Consider the following 14629-nt stretch of genomic DNA (forward strand, 5'->3'; position numbering starts at 1 on the left):
TGTGAACTGAGTCAATTATCAACACAATACCACCAGGGTAAGTGGAATCTGCTGGCAAGCTTCATTAGGCCCAAATTAACAAACCAATGGTACTTAAAAGGCTCTACATATGTTTCCTGAGTGCAATTATAAATATGTAGGCGCATGTAATTAACATGTAGATGCATGGGGCCAGATTCCCACTCGGGAAAGAAATGTGGCTCCACTGATGCCCATTGAAAAATGCCTTACTGTGTCATACACAAAAATGATGCAAGTCCTTGTTTATGTTAGTAAATTATCACATACATTAAGTCAATGGAGCTATGCCGATTTATACCATCTGAGGATACGGCCCAGCATATACAATAATTTATTTAAGTAAATAAGATCTAGCATAATTTGTGTGAACTGCACAATAAGACTTCTCAATAATTAATCACTTGGACAGCATCAATGAGCTAAGCATAGATAAGCCAGGTCTGTTTGCCTAGAGCAGAACTGGCATTGATACCTAGAAACTACAGTAACTGGTGTTTGGAAATATATATCATAATTACAAAATATTGTTAAATGCATCTTGAATTCATTCAGCTCTTGGTGCCATGGGGGAAACAGAGTGAAAGGGAGGGGAAAAAACGCCTGCAACTTTGTGGTGTTTGGACAGTTTCGATCCCTTACTAAAAACACAAATACATTTCTTGTCTGCTACCATCTACAATGCATCAACTGAGCTACGTACCATTCAAAGCAGCGTAAGCTTTTTCCAGTGATGTTATCCGTCTAGGGGCTACAGCACAAGTTAAAAGGAGAGAAAGAGAGAGAGAGAGAGAGAGAGCAATGAGTGCTGTTTCTTATTAGTTCCATTGCACAATATTCAAAAACAGCACAAATCCCAGTACAGCATTGTAAATGACAATATGAACCTCCCCTGGTCTCTAATGTCATTGGTGGAAAGATCTCATCAGCAGTTAAATATTGCTATAAGAGCTTCATAAACAAACATAAAACAGGCCCCAGTTCAGCACAATATTTAAGCACGTGAATAGTCCCATTGCCTCCAACAGAACTACTCAACTGCATGAAGCGAAGCACATTCTTAAAGGCATTGTTGGAATTTGCGCTGTGTTGATTACAGGACTCCTTTCTCAACATGTTTCAGTTGTTTTGATACACTGCTGGTTGTGCTGAAGGAAGAAGCCCTCTAACCCAGGATGCAATTAACTTTAACATTAAACATATATTTCATTAGGCTGAATACACATGGAGTGAAATTCACCCCTGTGCGGAGGGCCACCCCAAGGGCTATGCTCCTCAACCTTAGCTTGTGGTCTTGGGTGAGAAATGGTGCCGAGAACTGCACAGGGCTGAATTACACACTGGGTGCACAGCACCCTTATTTGCTCGTTCTCTTTCCAAGCTTAGCCAGGATGGAAGGACTCATTTATATTCCAGGGAAGCCTACCACAGGCATTCAGGAGAGATATTGCAAACTACTCAATCACCTGCAAACATGCCACATAATCACCTCTGAAGTATATGCATCTGAGGAAGTGAGCTGTAGCTCACGAAAGCTTATGCTCTAATAAATTGGTTAGTCTCTAAGGTGCCACAAGTACTCCTTTTCTTTTTTCTGAAGTATATGTGACATCATGTGAAACACATACACAGAGGAAACAGAAATCTCCACATATGGGGAGCAGAATGTCCAAAGTCCTTACATGTAAATATGACTAAAAAGGAGAATAAATGTCATAGGGGGAAATTATATAGGCAAAGGATAAGGGTGAAAGGAAGATTCTGAGAACTGCCTCTCTTAGCCCGTGCTGTGAAGAGTATAATAGAGAGATTACAGTCCTGCATGAGCTTTGATTTCTTGCCAGACTCAGCTTCCAGGATGCAGCAGGGAGAAAAGAGCAGGATAAAGGGGGCAAACGTTGTACCTTGCTAGAGAAAAGGGACTCTGCAGTGCATTTATTAGGTGGCGGGGTGAGAGCGAGACCTGAAGCTGACTACTGAAATAGCAGTGGAGATTGCAGCGAGGAAAATTCTAAGGCTAAAGCAGATGAAAAGTAAACAGGATAATTGTGTTAGTTCTGTAGCAATGGGGAGGAAAACAGTGAAAAAGGGACCCCCTAAGGAGATGCTGGCTCTAGTCACCATCTATGAAATGACAAGTGATATCAAAAAGGAATGAATTTCCTGGGGAAAACCAACAGCAACAGAGCTAGGACCAGAATTTGCATTACGGTCCAAACAAAAATGAAAAGGATCAGAATGATAAAGCTGACAGTTCCAAGGGGAGAGGAAAGTGAGGTGCCGTGGCAAACAAGCTAATGAGGAGGAAAGTCTGAGCAAGCTATGGTAATGATAGAGGCTGGAGGTGATGGTGACTGGAGATGGATAGAAAAGTACCCAGCGTAAATACGGTTACAGGGAAAGAGCAGCATTCTGGGCACTGAAGAATTGTGGGGGGCAGGAGGAGAGACACACAGAGATTCACTAAATGGAGACACAAATAGTCTGTTAGGTTATACATAAAAGCAAACATTTCAAACTAAAGCTTAAGAGAACGTGCACTGAAATAAATGAGATAAAACAGAACAAAAATATTTTTATGTTCCTTATACTGAATGCATAAGTCTATAATCTCGTGCCCAGGCATCTGCAGTAGAGACTCTTATTTAGCTCAGTGGAGTCAAATCAAACAGAAAAAGAACGGTGACTCACCTTCTCATAACGGTTGTTCTTCGAGATGTGTTGCTCATGTCCATTCCAATTAGGTGTGTGTGTGCCGTGTGCAGAGTCGTCAGAAAATTTTCCTCCTAGCAGCACCCGTCAGGTTGGCTGTGGAGCCCCCTGGAGTGGCGCTGTCATGGAGCTCTATATATAACCCTGCCGACCCAGCACCTCCTCAGTTCCTTCTTGCCGGCTACTCCGACAGAGGGAAAGGGGGGCGGGTTTGGAATGGATATGAGCAACACATCTCAAAGAACAACAGTTACAAGAAGGTGAGTAACGGTTCTTTCTTCTTCGAGTGATTGCTCATATTAAATTCCAATTAGATGACTCCCAAGCCTTATCTAGGCATGCGGAAGGACCTGCTGAGTGGTCTGCCAGATCGTTCTGGTCCCCTGGTAGATAGCCCCCTCCATTCACCTGGAAGCATCCTATGCAGAACTCCCACAGCCGGAGGGCTTCTCAACACAACGGGGAGGACTAGGCTCCACCTTGCTTGTTGATGTAAAACATGGCAGTGGTGTTGTCCTCCTCACTGCCTTCACTGGCCTTGCAGCTGGACCCAAAAAGTTTGGCATGCTAACTGTACTGCCCTGAGCTCCTTTGATGTTGATATGACGGGAGAGCTTGTCCTGAGACCATAGGCCCTGTGTTTGTAGATCGCCCAAATGCGCACCCCAACACAGAGCCATCATGTCTGTTACCAGGGACAAGGAGGGCTGTGGAATGGGACTCCTTTGCACACTGTCCAAGGGTCGAGCCACCATTGGAGGGACTCGAGTATGTGTTCTGTTACCATCACTACAAAGTCCAGATTGTCACGTCCCGGGCATCTGAGCCTCAGCCTGGCATGCCGGACCACATAAGTCCAGGCTGCCATGTGGTGGAGGAGATGCGGGCAACCCCTTGCAGTAGTGGCCGGGAATCGCCTGAGGCCTTGAATGATGTCTAACATGGCTTGGAATCGGGTCTCTGGAAGAAAAGCTCTTGCCTGCACCGAGTCCAGCACTGCCCCGATGAACTCTATTCTCTGGGTCGGAGACAAGGTTGAGGAGGAGGCCTAGTCTCTCGAAAGGGGATCTGATGAACCAGACCCAAGATTCCACCTGCTCCCTGGTGCATCCCCTGAGCAGCCAGTCGTCGAAGTAGCAGTATACCCGCACCTGTCTCTTGCGAAGGGAGGCTGCTATGACCGACATGCACTTGATGAAAACTCGGGGGGCTGTCGACAGACCAAATGGGAGGACCATGAACTGATAGTGTTTGTGGTTGACCTCAAACCTTAAAAATCGCCTGTGCGTGGAGCAAATGGCTATGTGGAAGTACGTGTCTTTCATGTCGAGGGTGGAGTACCAGTCTCCCGGATCCAGGGAAGGGATAATCGTGCTCAGGGAGACCATACAGAACTTCAACTTCACAATGAATTTGTTGAGCGCTTAGAGCTCTAGACTGCGTCGGAGACCCCCACCGCCCTTTGCCTTGGGGATTAGAAAATATCAGGAATAGAATCCCTTGCCCCTGAGCTCCTAAGGAACCTCCTCCACCGCTCCTATGCCAAGAAGTGACTGCACCTCCTGGGTAAGGAGTTGCTCATGAGAAGGACTCCTGAAGAGGGAAGGGGGGTGGGAGGGAATGGAGAAGCAGAACTGGAGAGAATATCCCACTTCTCCCATGCGATGGACCCAGCAGTCCGATGAGCTGCTTCAATCTAAAGTCCCGCTCCTCCTTCATTCTCGGGCAAAACCCGTTGCAAATCCTGCACTTATCCGCCTGATGAGCTTCCCCCGGACACTTTAAGCAAGCATAGATTCATAGATATTTAGGTCAGAAGGGACCATTATGATCATCTAGTCTGACCTCCTGCACAATGCAGGCCACAGAATTTCACCCACCACTCCTAAAAAAGACCTCACACCTATATCTGTGCTATTGAAGTCCTCAAATTGTAGTTTGAAGACCTCAAGGAGCAGAGAATCCTCCAGCAAGTGACCCGTGCCCCATGCTACAGAGGAAGGCGAAAAACCTCCAGGGCCTTCCAATCTGCCCTGGAGGAAAATTCCTTCCCGACCCCAAATATGGCGATCAGCTAAACCCTGAGCATATGGGCAAGATTCATCAGCCAGATACTACAGAAAATTCTTTCCTGGGTAACTCAGATCTTACCCCATCTAAAAACCCATCACAGGCCATTGGGCCTATTTACCATGAATATTTAATTACCAAAACCATGTTATCCCATCATACCATCTCCTCCATAAACTTATCGAGTTTAATCTTAAAGCAAGATAGATCTTTTGCCCCCACTACTTCCCTCGGAAGGCTATTCCAAAACTTCACTCCTCTGATGGTTAGAAACCTTCGTCTAATTTCTAATCTAAATTTCCTAGTGGCCAGTTTATATCCATTTGTTCTTGTGTCCACATTGGTACTGAGTTTAAATAATTCCTCTCCCTCTCTGGTATTTATCCCTCTGATATATTTATAGAGAGCAATCGTATCTCCCCTCAACCTTCTTTTAGTTAGGCTAAACAAGCCAAGCTCCCTGAGTCTCCTTTCATAAGACAAGTTTTCCATTCCTCGGATCATCCTAGTAGCCCTTCTCTGTACCTGTTCCAGTTTGAATTCATCCTTCTTAAACATGGGAGACCAGAACTGCACACAGTATTCCAGGTGAGGTCTCACCAGTGCCTTATATAACGGTACTAAAACCTCCTTATCCCTACTGGAAATACCTCTCCTGATGCATCCCAAGACGACATTAGCTTTTTTCACAGCCATATCACATTGGCAGCTCATAGTCATCCTATGATGCCCATCTTATCCAATTTAACTAATAATTCCCCATGTGGCACAGTATCAAACGCCTTACTAAAATCTAAGTAAATTAGATCCACTGCGTTTCCTTTATCTAAAAAATCTGTTACTCTCTCAAAGAAGGAGATCAGGTTGGTTTGGCACGATCTACCTTTTGTAAAACCATGTTGTATTTTGTCCCATTTACCATTGACTTCAATGTCCTTAACTACCTTCTCCTTCAAAATTTTTTCCAAGACCTTGCATACTACAGATGTCAAACTAACAGGCCTATAATTACTTGGATCACTTTTTTTCCCTTTCTTAAAAATAGGAACTATGTTAGCAATTCTCCAATCATACGGTACAACCCCTGAGTTTACAGATTCATTAAAAATTCTTGCTAATGGGCTTGCAATTTCTTGTGCCAATTCTTTTAATATTCTTGGATGAAGATTATCTGGGCCCCCCAATTTAGTCCCATTAAGCTGTTTGAGTTTCGCTTCTACCTCAGATATGGTGATGTCTACCTCCATATCCTCATTCCCATTTATCATGCTACCATTATCCTTAAGATCCTCTTTAGTCTTATTAAAGACTGAGGCAAAGTATTTGTTTAGATATTGGGCCATGCCTAGATTATCCTTGACCTCCACTCCATCCTCAGTTTTTAGCGGTCCCACTTCTTCTTTCTTTGTTTTCTTCCTATTTATATGACTATAGAACCTTTTATTATTGGTTTTAATTCCCTTTGCAAGGTCCAACTCTACTTGACTTTTAGCCTGTCTCACTTTATCCCTACATATTCTGACCTCAATAAGGTAGCTTTCCTTACTGATCCCTCCCTTCTTCCACTCTCTATATGCTTTCTGCTTTTTCTTAATTACCTCTCTAAGATGCTTGCTCATCCAGCTTGGTCTACAACTCCTGCCTATGAATTTTTTCCCCTTTCTTGGGATGTAGGCTTCCGATAGCTTCTGCAGCTTTAATTTAAAATAATCCCAGGCCTCCTCTACCTTTAAACCCATAAATTCTTCAGTCCAATCCACTTCCCTAACTAATTTCCTTAATTTTTGAAAGTCAGCCCTTTTGAAATCAAAAACCCTAGTTGCAGATTTATTTTTGTTAATCCTTCCATTCAATTTGAACTGAATTAGCTCATGATCACTTGAGCCAAGATTATCCCCTACAACCATTTCCTCTGAGGTCCTCATTACTCACCAAGACCAAATCTAAAATGGCATCCCCTCTAGTCGGTTCAGCAACTACTTGCTGAAGGAATCCATCAGCTATCGCATCTAGGAAAATCTGAGCCCTATTATTATTACTAGCACTCGTCCTCCAGTCTATATCTGGGAAGTTAAAGTCTCCCATGATCACACAGTTTCCATTAGTATTTACTTTATTAAAAACATTAAAAAGGGCTCTATCCATATCCAAATTAGATCCCGGCGGTCTATAGCACACCCCAAGCACTATCCCAGGGGAGGCTCTAATAGTTTTCTTCCCCAATTTAATTGTTGCCCAGACAGACTCAGTCATATCCATTTCATCGCTTCTTATTTCTTTACATTCTATCTCATCATTGATATACAGTGCTACTCCACCACCTTGACCTTTATTTCGGTCTTTCCTAAACAGCACATACCCTTCAATACCTGTAGCCCAGTCATGACGACTATTCCACCAGGTCTCTGTTATACCTATAATATCTGGTTTCACTTCCTGCGCCAGTAACTCTAGTTCCTCCATTTTGTTACCTAGGCTCCTTGCATTAGTGTACAAACATCTTAATTTTTGCTGTTTGGCCTCACTCACATTCTGTACCCTATTAGGCACGGTTATTTTACTACCAGTATAACCTAGTATACTAGCATCGTGGGGGTCGTCCGTTGGCATAGGCTTGTTGCAGGACTTGGAGGGTTTGAACCCCATGGGACTTAGGGCATGCCCTGAGTCCCCAGGTTGAAGTGGAACCCGCACACCCGACAGCAAACTATTAACACTGCACTAACTAATAATGAACTAAACTAACTGAGGAGAACAAATACTAAGTAAATAGAGCTAGGGGAACGTGGAGAGCTTGCTGAGCAAGACGTCGCAGTTCCAAGGACTGTCACTGGCAGTAAGAAGGAACTGAGGAGGTGCCAGATCAGCAGGGTCATATATAGAGCGCTATGGAAACACCACTCCAGGGGGGTCCACAGCTGATCGGATGGGTGCTGCTAGGAGAAAAAACTTTCCAATGACAGTGCACATGGCGCGCGCACACCTAATTAGAATGGATATGAGCAATCACTCGAAGAATCAGCTTGGGCTTTGTAACCAGCCAATGAAAATCACAACATTTCTGTGCAGAATGCCTCAGTTGGACGCGAAGCAGTGGACTCCATGTTCACTTTTGCCGATTATGGAGAAATCAGATGCTTTTGTCTGTAAGCGTGCAGAGGTTACGGTATTGCAATTTGCATCCGTTACTATGGTGCTGTTATTTACCATCCTAGAACCAGACAGAGTTTCTGCCAAAGATGCCTGAGGCAACAGTAAAAGCTTCCTGCTGGCAGGGAGGGAGCTGAAAAGCAAATTCCACCACCCTAGAATTACAGAGGGGGCTGGGAAGGCTCTCTAGGGTCCTGTCATCTATGACCATACAACCAGTACCCATCCTCTCTGAGGGTAAAATCCTCACCTTGTGTAAATTGTCATTGTTCAGCTGAACTCAATGGAGCTGTGACAATTTACACCAACTGAGGATCTGGCTTCTACACACCAACCTCCTAAAAGTTTAACCTAGTCTGCTCTTCAGCACCTCTTGTGTTGCCTCCTCACCCATCTCCTCCCTTGGCAAACTATTACACTCCCAAATTGTGGAACCCTTACTCTGTGTGTAGTAGTCAGTGTAGTAAGGGTGGCATAGCTGGGGCCCAAGATCATTTATCCCCTAGGAATATCCGTGTTTATGTTACCTGGTGCTATACACTGAAAAGCAAGGTGCTACTCCTCAGTGTAAATAATAGGTTCACACTCTGGCCCTTCATTTTGTCCCCCGTTTTAATTCCAAACCACTACTTAGTGTTTTGCTCCATTAACGAGTTTAAATAACTCCTTGTTGCTGCTGCCCCTATCATGAATATGTAAAGAGTGGTATTACATCATAGAATCGTAGGGCTGGAAGTGACCTCGAGAGGTCATCTAGTCTAGTTCCCAGCACTCATGGCAGGACTAAGTATTATCTAGACCACCCTGACAGGTGTTTGTCCAACCTGCTCTTAAAAATCTCCAATGGCAGAGATTCCACAACCTCCGTAGGCAATTTATTCCAGAGCTTAACCACCCTGACAGTTAGGAAGTTTTTCCTAATGTCAAACTTAACCCACCCTTGCTGCAATTTAAGCCCCTTGCTTCTTGTCCTATCCTCAGAGTTTGAGGAACATTTTTTCTCCCTCCTCTTTGTAACAACCTTTTATGTACTTGAAAATCATTATGTCCCCTCTCAGTTTCCTCTTCTCCAGATTAAACAAACCCAGTTTTTTCAGTCTTCCCTCACAGGTCATGTTTTCGAGACTTTTACTCATTTTTGTTGCTCAGCAGAAAAACTAAGTTAAACTAAATGGGGTTCCCATCCAGCAAGTTCCCTTTTCACTTCTCCCCTACGAACGACGCTTTCTGTGCCCTACATGGCTCATTGCATTTGTATGGACAAGGCCAGATTCTGATCTCATGACCCCAGTGTAAATCTGAAGTAACTGTACTGGAGTTACCCCACATTTTCATTGGTGTAACCGAAAACAGAATTCAGGTCACTGACTCTATACTTCCTGTTTACATATTTCTCTAGGCTGTACAAGGTTTGCAACACATAACCTCTTTTCACGAATTATACTCTCTAATCGCTGGATATCTTATTTGGACTCTCTTTTCTAATAATGACAAGCCCCCAATTGACAGCTCAAAGTGTGGTTTACCCGAGGTCGTATCAAGAGGCATTACTAACTCCCTGTTCTTACCTATGAGATTCCTATATTCCTCCAATATAATTTGCTACTGATCACCCCCTCCTCGAGCCTTCTCAGTGTTACTAATGGCCGTTGTTTATTAATGGCATCACAACCACACTTTGAAGCCCCAGATGAGACCGATGCACCACTGTGTTTATGGTGCCAAGTGCTGTGCATGCAGAAAATAAGAGACAAGTAAGTTCCCGCTCCGAAGATCGTACCATATAACGAGACAAGACAAAGTATGGGTGGAAGGGAGGATCTGCACCCCCATTTTACAGATGGGAACTGAGACACAAGGAGATCAACAAAAGGTGGAAGATTAAGTAGTCTCTCTCCTATATGTCTTTATCTTGAACCGTCCTGCTATTCCTGCTGCACCTCCTCTCCCCCTGCTCAGCATAATAATCACACTTGGTTTGAACACCCAATTTACATGGCTTTCAGACCAGCTCATCCCACTGTCTAACTTCACCAAGTCTGGCCCAGAGGTTTCCATGGGAGTTAGATCTGCTTACACCAGGGCTGCATTTGGCCAGAGGTGACCTTGAGAAAACTTTGCAAGAATTAGAGTGCAAATAAGCAGAGCAATGAGAAAAAGAGGGGACAAAGCTTTCAAATTCTACCAAGAAAGCAAACATTAAAGAGGGGAATGAACATGGTACAGGCCAAGTTACTTGTGCAACTGCCAATCAGTCAAGGTAATTGGCCAAGGGACCAGGCTTAACCTCCATAGTTGAAGGTAACCAGTCATTTGGATCACAGGTGGTTTAGATAGGAACTAATATGGAGAAATATACAACAGTGTTTTCCCACCTTGGACGTGAATGGATACTTTACCTCACAGAGGCCCCTCATCAGGGGAGCAGAGCATCCCCACTTTTAATAAACGAGGCCAGTGCAACATAGATGCTAGTGGAAATGAGTTTAGCTATTCTGAGCACTGAATCTCAATTCAACAATTCATGTAAACCATTAAAGCATGAAAGTTATGACGGAGACACTTAATCATGAGCAGCTGATGTTCAGCCTTGGAAACTAAGCAATGGTTCCCTGGCTAATACTCCCAGTCCATTTGAAAGGCGAGTGCAGAATGTTAATTATTCCTTGCCCACCAACCCTTGGTTTCTGAACAGTTACAAATTTGATTTGCCCCTCGGTTGTGATTTTCTGCCTATTGACCTTTCCTCACTGCACTAACTCAAGGAAGATCCTCACGTGCCAGGTCCTACAAAAGTCACCCATCATAATCTAAATGCCAGCCTCACAGTTTTGCCCTCTGGTGCGAATTTACAGGCACAAGTGAGGGCCTATAACAGGCCAGAAGTGTTTGCCTGAAAAACCCCAACCTGTTAGCGGATCTTCAGCCAGCTGACAAAAGTGTTCTGTGGATTCTTCTGACTGAACAAGGCAGATGACACACTGGTCCACCTGCATAAAAGGTAGCTGGGAGTGACTTTCAGAGGGAGAGAGGATCTAGGGTGCGGACTGAACACTTCTGAGGGAGGAGCCTGTAAGAGCAGCCAACCCTGGTGAGAAGCCTTGAGCTAAACTTTGTTTATTGCTGAACTCTTTCATTAACAAATCAAAACTCCAGGAAGGCAGTGAATTTCGATTCTGCATAGAGGTATGGAGCTGTCCAGCTGCATGACTATGCCCACAAGACAGGTAGCTGGATGTCTACATACCCTCCTCTGTGCTCACAGTTATTGGCAGGCACAAAAGGGAAGACCCCTTCAAGACCAGGTCTTAAGCTCCACAGTAGATCCTTTTTCTGCATTGTACATCTGCACAGATTAAGTTCCTTTAAGATGGTGACTTCATCTCTATCTTGCATAGCATCAGAGACACCAGGAGTATGTAACCAATAATCTTACCATGGTGGAATGTATCACTGAGGCATTCTAACCCTTGCTGATTAGGTAGCAACAGCCATTTGAGAAAGGGAAGAACATGTGTTCTACAACATACAGCAGAATAAGCTGGAAGGCACTGAATGAGCAGACGGACATAATATTCCAAAGTTAAATGTTACAGCAATGCAAACTGGCAAGTTACATTTAGGGGAAACATTTAAAGCATGTTATTCAGAGAATGTAGCATGGACTCTGCAAGTATCCAGCTTTTTAGGAGTACTGATTTCAAAGAAACATAAGAGGAGGAAGTATTTGTTTGGTAGAAAGGAAACCAGCCAAAGACACTTCCAACATTTCCAATGAACACTTCATTTTTTGTTTGTTGGATCTGAAAGCTTGATTAAAAGATAATTAAGGTCCCGGTCCTACAAACACATATGCTGAACTTCAAGCATTTGAGTCATCTCACTGAAGTCAATGCAACTGCTCTTAAAACACATGAACATACAACCCAAAGGGATCTCCTGGCTCATCAAATCCAGCCTGTTATTGCAGGCAATCCCATTATACAATCTGATTCAAAAATTTATCAAACTCCTTCTTAAAACTAGTTAGGTTGTATGGCCCCACTACTTCCAATGGCAGGCTGTTGCAGAACCTCACTCCTCTGATGGTTAGAAACCTTCTTCTAATTTCCAGCCTGAATTCATTCATAACCAGTTCATACCCATTTATTCTTGTGCCAACATTGTTCTTTAGCAAGCTCTTCTCCCTTTGCACCATTTACCCCCTTGATTATTTGAAGGTAAGCACGTGTGTAAATGCTTGCAGGACTGGGACCTAGGCGAAAGAATATTTGCTGCAGGGTGACCAGCGATAATGCTGTCACTCTGGAAATTATTGGAGGATTTGTGTTCTCTGAAGAACATGGCAGAATATGAGATTCTGGCAAGGAAAAGGGGAGGTGATCATTGAAACCAGACAAAAGAAAAAAATTAACGGAGGAAGTTAGCTGGTAATCACATAATTACCTTCCGATACTTGTGAGGCCACTGCACATGCAAGTGAAAGAGAAAAGGAAAAACAACAAAGGCAAAAGAAAAGACAAGTTCAACTGGCTAGGATGACGACTTGATGTTTAAAAAGGTCTTTGAAGTTGCACAACAATTTACATTAACTGTTTGATTTTCCACTTTCAGATTATAACAGTAATAGCTTTAACATTTTATAATATATATATATATTTATTTCATCTTGTGGGGGAAAAAAAAAAAGAGTTAAGATAAGAAAGAATAATCATCCTCCTGCTACTCTTCCCATTCGGTACCAGGACCGGGAGGGTAAGATAGACCACTTGGGTCTGAACTTCAGAAGGCAAAGGGAGAAATAGAAATGAATGTCCCTGAAATATGTTATGGTTGGGTCAACGTGAGATCAAGTGCTTTTCCCTGTTTATTAGGAGTTTCAAATGGGAGATGTGCCACATCAAAGTCTGGTGGAGGATTGTGTTCTTGTGATTTAAAAAAAAAAAAAAAAGAAGGATGCCTGGATGTGTGTTTTTTTTTAATTAAAGAACACTGCCTGCCCTACTTTATTAATTGGAATATGGGAAATAATCTGTCCGTGTGGTGGGGAGTCTGGGGAATAGGACAGATGGGGCTGGTGTGCATTTTCAATCAAAGCACATAAAAATTAACATACAGAAAGACGGGTTTTTTTTTTTTTTTTTTTTTTTGCTAGACTACTTATGCTTGATTTTTTTTCAAAGGCTCGAATTAAGTCTGTTTTGTATCTCTGTGCCTCAGGAAAGAAGAAAAGAAAGAATTTATAGTATTTATAGCACTGGAATTTCAACCCCCACCTCTTCCATCTCCTTTTATTTTAATACTGAAAGATCATTCCAGTCTAAAAAGGATTCCAAAGGACTTTTCTCTGAACAGATAACATCGGCGGATTGAAAAACAATCAGAAAATTAAAATTAAAAACCTGAAAGTAAAGTTGGTTATTAAATACTTATTTTGAGGTGCTGCCCATAGGGCTATATCCAGCTAGATGGGATTCCTTTCCGGGATACCACAGCCTACTGCTGATACTGAAGCCTTATTCTGATGGCTTACTTGAGAGTTAAGTAGTGTATAAAAGATTTGTGCAGACACACAGTTAAAAGTGAGGATACAAGAGATTCAGCCGGTGTCTCTCTACCTCAGTGGTGGTAGAAGACTTCACCCTGTTTGAGGTGAGATTTTCAAAAGAGCTGGTCTGACTTTGCTCCCCTTGAGGTCACTGAGAGTTTGACAACGAACTTCTGCGGGAGCAGAGTTAGGCCAGTCTAGCTACAGTATTTAGTTGACCCCATTACCAGAGTAGCTGAGCACTCCCAAATCTTTAATGTATTTATCTTTACACACCCCTGTGGGCAGGGCAGTGCTAATATCCCCATTGTGTAGATGGGGAACTGAGGTAAAGCGACTTGCCAATGTAACACAGGACTCTGGGGTAGAGCAGAGAATTGAACCCGGGTTCAGACCCAAGTGCTCCAAGAAGCAGTCATTTATGCTGTCTAGAAATTGTATGTCCTGTTACTACTGTGACCTGAAACTATTCAATAAAAGAAATAATTTTAGATATTGGTTTCCACCAACCATTTATAGCCTTTATTTAATGTATGCCCTTCATCTCAGCTGGATGATGAAAACAGGCTACTCACGGCTTGTCTTCACTACAGGGGTAAGTCGACCTAAGTTACATAGCTTGGGTCGACTTATCCCGGTGTCTTCACTGCACTGCGTCAATGGGAGACGCTTTCCGGTTGACTTCCTTTATTCTTCTCATGGAGCTCGAGTACTGGAGTCAACTGGAGAGTGCTCAGCTGTCGATTTAGTGGGTCTTCACTAGACCCACTAAATCGACACCTGTTCAATCGACTGCAGCACTGTCGATCCTCCGGTAGTGAAGACAAGCTCTCAGTTTCTCTTCTGTTTAGAGACCGTTTCACTGGACTTCCTAGCTCTCAGGCACTTCTCCAATGCTGTTGTGTTTGGGGAACAAACACTGAAAAAGAACGTTTAATTAAAAGCAAAAGAAAAACTGATTTTGATTTTTTTTTTTAAATGTCAAGGAAACATTCTGTTGTTCTTAGCTTTTAATAAAACTTGGGTTTGTTTTTTTTTTTATAAGAAGCTGAGGTTAAATGAACATGACAGCATCCCTTGAATTTTAATTTTTTGTTATTTTTAAAAAAAGTTTCCAATTTTATTATGACA

At 43.0% G+C, this 14629-nt stretch overlaps 1 protein-coding gene across 12 annotated transcripts in view; it reads right to left on the reverse strand.

Moving 5' to 3' along the window:
* Nucleotides 1–14629, reverse strand: part of GTF2IRD1 (GTF2I repeat domain containing 1) — a 173265-nt gene that overhangs the window by 15222 nt on the left and 143414 nt on the right. For 9 of the 12 annotated variants that reach the window (XM_073315874.1, XM_073315870.1, XM_073315869.1 and 6 more), the window contains 2 exons: nucleotides 12397–12417; nucleotides 722–769 (listed from right to left, as the gene is read on the reverse strand). The exons of 1 other annotated variant lie outside the window; for it this stretch is intronic. In XM_073315874.1, the coding sequence (XP_073171975.1) occupies nucleotides 722–769; nucleotides 12397–12417 (69 nt within the window). The remainder of the gene's footprint in view (nucleotides 1–721; nucleotides 770–12396; nucleotides 12418–14629) is intronic. 2 more of the 12 variants (XR_012155462.1, XM_073315865.1) reach the window with 1 other exon arrangement.

This window comes from Lepidochelys kempii, chromosome 17, assembly GCF_965140265.1.
Source record: "Lepidochelys kempii isolate rLepKem1 chromosome 17, rLepKem1.hap2, whole genome shotgun sequence".
Taxonomy (NCBI): Eukaryota; Metazoa; Chordata; order Testudines; family Cheloniidae; genus Lepidochelys; species Lepidochelys kempii.